This window comes from Fukomys damarensis, unplaced genomic scaffold, assembly GCF_012274545.1.
Source record: "Fukomys damarensis isolate Sample0158 unplaced genomic scaffold, DMR_v1.0_HiC HiC_scaffold_37, whole genome shotgun sequence".
Lineage (NCBI taxonomy): Eukaryota > Metazoa > Chordata > Mammalia > Rodentia > Bathyergidae > Fukomys > Fukomys damarensis.
In genome coordinates this window covers 47,295,003-47,304,117 of record NW_022900949.1, presented here as the reverse complement: position 1 = coordinate 47,304,117, position 9,115 = coordinate 47,295,003, and the positions used below count along the sequence as shown (strand labels likewise).

At 35.8% G+C, this 9,115-nt stretch overlaps 1 protein-coding gene across 1 annotated transcript in view; it reads right to left on the bottom strand.

The window, feature by feature from the left end:
- Positions 1–241: 241 nt before the first annotated feature.
- Positions 242–9,115, bottom strand: part of LOC104863162 (serotransferrin) — a 49,571-nt gene continuing 40,697 nt past the window's right edge. Inside the window, exons 21-24 of the mRNA XM_010625485.3 lie at positions 6,415–6,497; positions 3,630–3,766; positions 2,543–2,597; positions 242–766 (exon numbers count right to left, since the gene is read on the bottom strand). Coding sequence (XP_010623787.1) covers positions 553–766; positions 2,543–2,597; positions 3,630–3,766; positions 6,415–6,497 — 489 coding nt within the window. The 3' untranslated portion in view covers positions 242–552. The remainder of the gene's footprint in view (positions 767–2,542; positions 2,598–3,629; positions 3,767–6,414; positions 6,498–9,115) is intronic.

The window sequence follows — 9,115 nt, the reverse complement described above, 5'->3', positions numbered from 1 at the left end:
CAAGTCAGTGAGTGGATTAAGAAACCAATGTCAACTCTACCTTGCTGTGTTCACACATGGGAAAACTAACTCTACCTAAAAATCTGAGAACTAAGGACTAGACAGTGTACTGCCCAGGGACAACTGGAAATCAGCTGGCTTCCTAAATAGATGGTTTGTTTCCAGGAAAGAGAACAAAGCACAGAATCAAGGATGAGAAAACTTCAGAAAATAACCATGTCCTGACAGAATCTTCTATGTAGAGTTTGCTTGTTATGTCACAAAGACTTTGACCTTAAATCAAACACATGCTAAAGGGACACTTAATACCAACACTTAATATGAGAGTTAAATAAAAGTGGTTTGTTTGAAAGGGAGCAACAGCAGAGAAAGGAACTAAAACAAAGAAACTTCCAAGCTGGTGTGAACAGTAATTTGTTTCCAGTACAAGGAAATGTTCCTAAGCACATTTTGTACCTTTTATCAACTCCCGACTACCACAGCTCTTCTTTCAACACTGCCAGTCACACAGTCACACACACTCACTCATAGCTTGTGCTCCAGAGTTGCCCCTCAGGCAATTTTAGCCAGCCATTTCTCTAAGTCCTGGATGTCAGCAGAACCAGCATCTCCTCTTCCACCCTTGGCACTGCACTCAAGGAACTCCACTTTGAGGGGCAACTGTGAGAACTCAAATTCTTTGCCTTTCTTTCCAAGATGAGCAGGGGCAGTACTGGAACTGTCCAGTGTGCTGGGAGCAGCAGAGCGGGTAACTCGTAAGGTGTTGCTATGGGACAAAAAGGAAACAAGCCAGGAAGCAAAACTTTTTATCCAGCAATTAAATCATATTAGTTTCTAATATTTTAACATGAAGACTTAATCATAAACCTGTCAGTTAGGCAATTAAGGCTGCTGAATAACCATGTATATAACCAGATGTGGGTCCAACCTTATCAGCCAGTGGACCCAGGTCACACCTTTTATCCCAGGGCTACCTTCTACTAGGCTCTCCTGAGTGATGCCATTTTAATATATTGCTGTTATTAAAAAAAAAAAAAATTCTAAAGGGCTGGGGATTTAGCTCAGCAGTTCGGTGGCCTGCCTTGCAAGCGCAAGCGCAAGGACCCGAGTTCAATCCCTGGTAACAAAAAAAAATTCTGAAAATGTGGGTAACAGTGTATTTATTTTTATCTTTAGTCCATTTGGATATAGAACTTATAAATTCACAAACTTTAGAATCATCTAATTTGGAAGTTACTCTTCTCCAACCTCTTCAACCTCAGCAACTTTCCCAATTTATGTTGTCTTACTGCCCCCTGCTGGCCTTACTAAAAGTGCATCAACAACACTTTGTTGACCCTTTCTGTTACCAAGGAGCAGAGAATACATGCTGCCAACTGGCTTTCTTACAAAATAAAGCATTTCCATGTTGTTAGCCTAATGGCAAGCAATATGTATTATCTCAAGAGGGAGCATTAGGAGCAGGTAACAGACATGCAATTTCAGAAGGAATAGGAGCCATTGGAACTGTTCTGTAAAGAACCAGAAATACAGAATCTTGGGCTTTCTGGGCCACATGGTCTCTTATTTTTCTTTCCTTTTTTTTTTTTTTTTTTTTTCTTAACCTGTCTTAAAATATCAAACTACTCAGCCTGCAGGCCCTTGGCAGGAGTTTGCTCCTGCCTGGAGTCAACTAGATCCTACCAGACTAGTCCCTGATCACAGGATCGTCAGTTCCTCTGAGAACAGGGTCCGGCACATACTAGTTGCACCATTAGGTGTTTGTTCAAGGAATACAGGAGTAACTCAAGGGAAAATACTGGAAAAGCTGAATGTATATAGTATCTTCTTCATCATGTCTTTTTCTTTAGGGAAAAAAAAGTCCTTATACAAAAGCAGTAAGAAAAGATAATTTGCTTTACTACGATGCTGATGATTTCTTCTAAGCAAGCTTTTGTCTAGTTACAAAACAGCAAAACAGACATGTGGAATCCCTTAAAATTTAAAAGCTTACAGCTCAATTTACAATTTTTTAAAAAGTAAAGCAGGATAATTAATACTATCAAATAGCTTTAAAATAACACAAGAAGCTAGGAAAGAGTATTATAGATTGTTACATTCTTCCCAAGTATTCTTTTCTTTTTCTGTCAATAATTTCTAATGGCTTTAAAACTCTTTTTTTCTGACCCTCAGGTATTATTTTTATATGCATCTTTACACACTCACATGCATTACAGAGTGATGCACAGTTTTATTCATAGTTTTCAACTTAATTTCTGAAACCTTTCAACTATAAATAAGTGGTAAAATAAATTGAGCCAATGGTTTCCATAAAGTTTCACATGAAATTTTAAAATTATCTATAATACTTAATGCTTTTTATAATTCCATTATTTTAATTATTTAATAAGTATATTTCACATTGGTTTTCAGCTAATGATTCACTGATAAATTAATTCATGACAATTGAGTCATATATAACCAAACAAAAGAAATATAATTATGCTGCTTAAGGTCTAAGTGTTAAAACGTATTTATTGAATGGGTCTCCATTAATACTTACAGTTCTTTCTCAAGCTGTTGCTGAATTAACTTTGCTGATTTTGCCATTGTAATATCTATAAAGACATAAAAATGCTGTCTTAATTTAAACCAAATTGAGTCTTCTCCCAAGACTTTTTACACAGAAAATTCCTATTTGAGCCAGTAAGTTCTTTTTCATTCCTTTTCAAAATGATCTTTTATTACTATTTCCTTCTATATTGTTTTTATTTGCACATATGGGTTTTTCTAAAATAATGTTTATAAACTTATGCTGATATCCTTAAACTGAAGTTTTCCACATCTTACACACCTTTCAATTCTAATATATATATATATATCCAGTAAGTTTAATAAAAAGAAACCTTACCAACACTGTGACTGTAACAAGAACTTTCACTCCAATAGACAATACCCCATGTGTCCTTTAAAAGTAACCCCAGCAGGCTTCCAGCTGGTAACTAAGATGATATGATCAAGTAAACCACTGGTAAGAAATAAGGCTAGTATGGAAAAAAGCCCAGGCCAAATCAACATTAATTCCCTTCCTTATACTAAATAAGAGAAATAGAGAAGTTTGGTAATGATACTAGTAGGTGCATCCCTGATTAGGTGTAATTATTTTCTGATCGCTTCTGAGAAATGGTGGCTCTGCATGGAATCAGAAATGTAGTTGTGAAAGAGACCTGAAGAGACTAGTCTGTTTAAATTATTGGTAACAGAACTGAAACCCAGTTTAATTGGATATGACTTGAAACTTCTCAGTGGTTATTAGGTTAAAATTTGCTGAATAGTAAACCTGTTCAAAAGGAGAGACTCCACCCTTTTACTCCAAAATTGTGTGTGTGATAGGACATACTGTCCACTCTGGCAAACTTAATTTGGGAAAGTAAAATAATTTATAAACTCAAAAAAATAAATAAATAAAAAGCACTCTGTTGTCAATCCTTAGACTAGACTAGTGAAAAGGAACAGAAATAGATGTTCAGATTTAAAATCCTTCAAATTACAGTTCATCACAACTGTGTCCATCCTCAATAATGACAAATGGAAGTAAATGAACTAATTCTTAATAGCAACCCCCAAAAAGAACTCAGTTATGATGGCACCTTGCTTATTGCAGGCTATTAAGAATGATGGTGCATTCTTCAGACCCACGCTGTCTATGAGGACTTGATACAGAAACTCAGCCACATCTTTCACCTCTCGCTGGAATGATGCACTGTCCACAACAAACACAAAAGCCCTGGAGAGAGAGAAAAACAAAAAAACAGGCATGTGCACATGTCACAGTGAATCATTATCTTGAACAACTATCCTAATCCCTTAAAATTCAATCCTTATGAATTATATACTACAGACACAAACTCAGGTTTGTATACACGTAATCACACAACACAAAGCTTCCTTTAACAAAGAACTTTTGAGTGCTACCATGAATCAACAACTGAGGATGAAAAGACATTAATAAATGATATCTGCCCTTAAAGACATAGAAATCATATAAAATTGTATGATAACTGCCAAGAGAGAACGATGCCTTACATGATAACAAGAATAAAGAGGAAAGCCATTTAAATGAAACCAAGTCAAAGAAAACTTAAAGAAGGATGTAACAGTTGAATTTTATCTAGATAAAAAAATTGGGGCAGACTCTCTTGAAAGTGCTATGTTTGAGTCCAAACAAGTGAAGCACACATAGGAGAAATCAAGACAGTGAGTACATGGGAGATGGGAAGATGGGGGAAACCAAATCAGCCAGCAATGTATGACACACTGGCCTGTTTATGCTTTTATCTTATGAAGACTGTTGGTGCCTACATGGAAGAAAGACAAATCATAGAAGGCAACTAGAAGAATATAGTAAATTAATAACTCAGTGGAAATCTTAAGCAGAGGTTATTCTCAGCTGACAAAATCTGGAAAACGGTAGAGAAAAGAAGGACAGAGATAATAAGTTTCAATAATGTTAACAGATTTCTAAGATTTAGAAATAGAATGAGGAAACAGCATTAACTCCTCAGAAACAGCACTATCTGAAGAGACAATGGTGAGAATTTCCCAGAATTGAAGAAAGATGTGAATCTAGGTCTAGGGACAGCACACTTGAATTCCAAACACAATTCACAAAGCTGAGTCCTCACCTGGACAGAAGGTAGAACCAGACAGATTACCTACAGTGAAATGACAATCAGACTGGAAACAACATGTTCCTCTGCAACAGCAGATGCAGAAGTCTGCCTTCCATGTGACCACGAACACAACTGCCATGTAGGACTTTATACTGGGCTGAACTGTCCATCAAAAATAAGGATCAAATACAGTAAAGATAGTTTCAAGTGAAAAAAAGGATAAGAAAATTGACTACTTATCACCCTCTCTGGAAATATTTCTAAAAGATATACTAAGAAAAAAATAATCTAAAAGGGAAGAGTAAAATGGAAGAATTTTGAAAAAGAGAGCAAAGAAATCATAAATATGCTGATAAGTCTAAGCAATCAATTAAGAGGAAAAAAATAGCAATTGTTGGGAATTAAAAAGGAGCATAAACAAATGTGAAGATCAAAGAGGGTTTTAAGGTTCAGGAAAAGGAAATATATTTATTTTATACTGGGGTGCAGTGTTTTTAAAAAGAGGAGCGGACGAGAACCACAAAAAGTATGGAAATAATATTCTTTCAAAGCAGTAAAGGTAGACTACAAAGATTAAGGAAACGATTAAATCAGAAGGTAGGAATAAAAAGAAAAGTCACATATCAATATAGGACATGTCTTTTCAGTATGCATTTATTGTGATTAAAATGCCTTTGAACTTAGCTTATCGTCATATTTTCTTTTCTTTTTTGGTACCAGGGATTGAACTCTGGTCCATGCACTGTAAGGCAGGAGATGGAACCACTGAGCTAAATGTCTGGCCCTTTTCTTCATATTTTCAATGTGCTAATTCCCCCAAATTACTTCAGTCAGAGTAATTATAATGCAAATTGTGAAATACTTAGAATTGACAACAGAAAAAGAAAAAAACTTTAATCGGAAATTAATCCATGTATGGCAAAATTTACCAGTTCTACATTTGTCTCAATTGTTTGAGAATTAAAAGTCATATTCTTATCTGTGACAAATTGCTCATCGCCACCATTTTATGAGCAAGGAAGCAATATAAAAGTAAAAGCCTAAATCTACACATGTTCATCAAAAAGGAAAGAACCAATTAGCTCATTCCATCAAATCTCAGATGCCATCAATTAAAAATAACTACTATTTTAGGCACCACCAAGAGAGAGAGAGAAAACTGCCAATTAAACTATCACATTATCAACTGAAGATGCCTTCCAAATTCAGAGATGTTACAGTATGTCTTCAAATAACTGATGTGGTATACAAATTTCCTTCCTCAGTTTTTACTCAAGTTGAAGAAAGCATCTGAAACTGTACATAGGAATTTTAGGAAAGAATTTAAGAGTCAATAACACGACAGCAGATACTAAAATATGAAAATACTGTTCGGTCTTTCTCATATCTATTTTAGGTAATTTAAGAAAAGACTTAAATATACTGTTTGAGTTTAATTGCTTCTAGGATCTACAAAAGCTTTAAGATTCTTTTCTCAGATTTTAATAAGCATATATCATTAAATTCATTTCCAGAGTAAAATGTGAAATTTATAACAATGATAATAAGCAACACTTCCTAAAAACTCTGAAAAACATTCCTTAAGCATTATCTCATACAGTTCTAGCAAAGATAGGCTTGCAACCCAGAAATGGCTGACTCCAAGGTCCATCCATGTTCCTTCTACTCCAAAACATCATGCTGATTCCAGAATCCCCCATTATGTGTTTCCTCAACACAGTATGTATAGATTTCAAGCACATTTCGTTTCCTTCACACTTACCTAGCTGAAGACTTAAAACGCTCTAAGAACTGCAGCCTCAAGCTCTCATGCCCAGGAAGGTCAATCAAGGTCAAACTATTGCCCTGAGGGTGGCAGCAATAATACTCAATTAATGTTTCAGTCCAATTCCATGTTCCCAATGTAAACCTTTAGTATCAGGTTATAGATACTGACATCTAATGAATGAATCAAACCAAATAAATGATGATGGAGCATTTTCTAATAAAACACTGGTCACAATGCAAAAATGGGCACCTGAAATAAAAACACTTCTCAAATGAAGAAACAGCAAATAAATATTTAAAAAAAAAAGTGTTCAACATCACTGGTCATTCATGAAATGCAAATTAAAACAGCACTGAGATTCTACCTCACTCCAGAAAGAATGGCTGCTATCAAGAATCAACCAATAACAAATGCTGGAGGGGCTGTGGGAAAAAGGAACCCTTCTCCACTGTTAGTGGGAGCATAGACTGGTGCAACCACTGTGGATATCAGTGTGGAGATTTCTCAAAGAACTAAAACTAGAGGTTCCATTTGACCCAGCTATACCTTTTCTTGGTATCTGCCCGAAAGAATTAAAAGCATACCACAGCAATATATGCACACTCATATTTACAGCAGCACAGTCTGTAATAGCTAAATCATGGAAACAGCCCAAATGCCCATCAACTGTCGAGTGGATAAAGATGATGTGGTTCTTTTTTAATAATGGAATACTACTCTGCCATAAAGGATGAACTTCAGACATTTCTAAATGGATAAGTTCTGAAATAAATCTACATGTTTAAACTACATGTTTAAATACTGCATTGTTTCTCTGGTGTGAAAAACCGAAAGTAGAAATTAAGACTGAAATGTATAATGGATATTAGGAAATGGGAACAAAGTGTTAAAATGGGAAACGGAATAAGGGAGGAGGAAGAGAGTAAGAAAGGGACAAGAAAAAAGGTGAAAATAGAAGGAAAAAATGGAAACAAAGCTTTTGTATACAGGGAGGGGAGGAGGTTTGAGGGGGGCAAAGCGAAAGAATAAAACAAAATTTATTTTAAAAATAAAAAAAGCACTGGTCAAAGTTAGGAATGTAATTTGGTTGGCAGAGTACTTATTGAACATGCATGAAGTTCTGGGGTCAATCTTCAGCACTGGAAATATTAATAATTATAAATAAAACACTAGTTTAAGGTCTGAGGATATAAACAGTGAGCAAACATGGTTCCTGACCTAACATGAATTACACATATAAATTACATGAATCCAATGTAAAACTACTTATAAATTTCCAACTTTGAGAAATGTTCTTAGGATACTGAGAAACTCGTCTCTCTGGAAAAGTCAAGGAAAAGTGGACTCTGTGAGGCTTGAAAAATAAATACCAGTCTGAGTAAAAGCAAAAACATGTAAAATAAAAAAGAAGACAAATACTCAAAAACCTGAAAGAAGAACTTACCTGATAGCACATGTTGCCACTACTGGGATCCTCAATTCTGCTAACAAAGCACTCTTTCCACCCTTAATTTAATTTCTAAATATTTGTGTACCAGACACACCACGTATTTATTCCAAATCTGTCAATATTTTCTATCAGTTATGCCTGGGATGTGTGTGTGCATGAATGCCTGTGTGCACTCATTTTCCCCAGATTGAAGCCGGGGGTGCTCTACCGCTGAGCTACATTCGTAGACCTTTTTGTTTTGGGACAGGGTCTGAGGTGCCCAGGCTGGCCTTGAAATCATGATGCTCCTGCCTTGGCCTATCAAGTAGCTGGGATTACAGGTGTTCAGCACCATGCCTGGCAGTGCCAATTCTTGATCATCTATTGAGGGAACCCATTATGCATCCTTGTAAGTCCAATTAGCCACTCCAGACCTTCACTTTTGACTTTATGATCATTGTAGATGTAGCTGCACTCAATCAAGAGACTCAGATGTGACTCTGGTACATCTATCAGATCCATCCATTACTTCTCATCTCAGGGTTACCTTACAGCCAACCATGATCATGGTTCAGCAGAAGGACATCAGTATCTTGTACAAATTTGATGAAATTACAATTGGATTGTGACTTTTCAGATACCATAGGCAGTTCTTTATAGACAAATATAAATGCCTAGTAGCCTTTTGTTTAAATATTGGTAAGAGTCTGGAAACCCCAAATTGGGACTTACTACTCCATTTCAAAAGCAGCACAGCACCCACAGCACCCTGCAGTATTAAATTAGAAAAATATATAACTAGGTAAGGATAAGAGAGGGAGTGGTGAAAGAAGGAAGCAAAGTTTTGTCCATTCAATAAAAATATGATACAAGCCACATATATAATTGAAAATTTCCTAGTACCCATATTAAAAAGTAAAATGAATTTTAACAAGTTATTTAATCCAATATAACCAAAATATTAATATTTAATAAAAGACATTATTAATAATGTTATGTCCTTTTTACATATCATATCTTCAAAATCTGGTGGGTACTTTACCCTTACAGCACACTTCTAGTTGAACATGTCATATTTCAGGTGTTTAAGTCACACAAGACTAATGGTTACTATAGGCAACATACAGGTCTAATGTGTATCTTGGAATACTCAACTTAAAAAAGTCTGCTAAAGGGGCTGGGGATTTAGCTCAGCGGTTCGGTGGCCTGCCTTGCAAGCGCAAGGACCCGAGTTCAATCCCTGGTACCCCCCCACAAAATGCTACA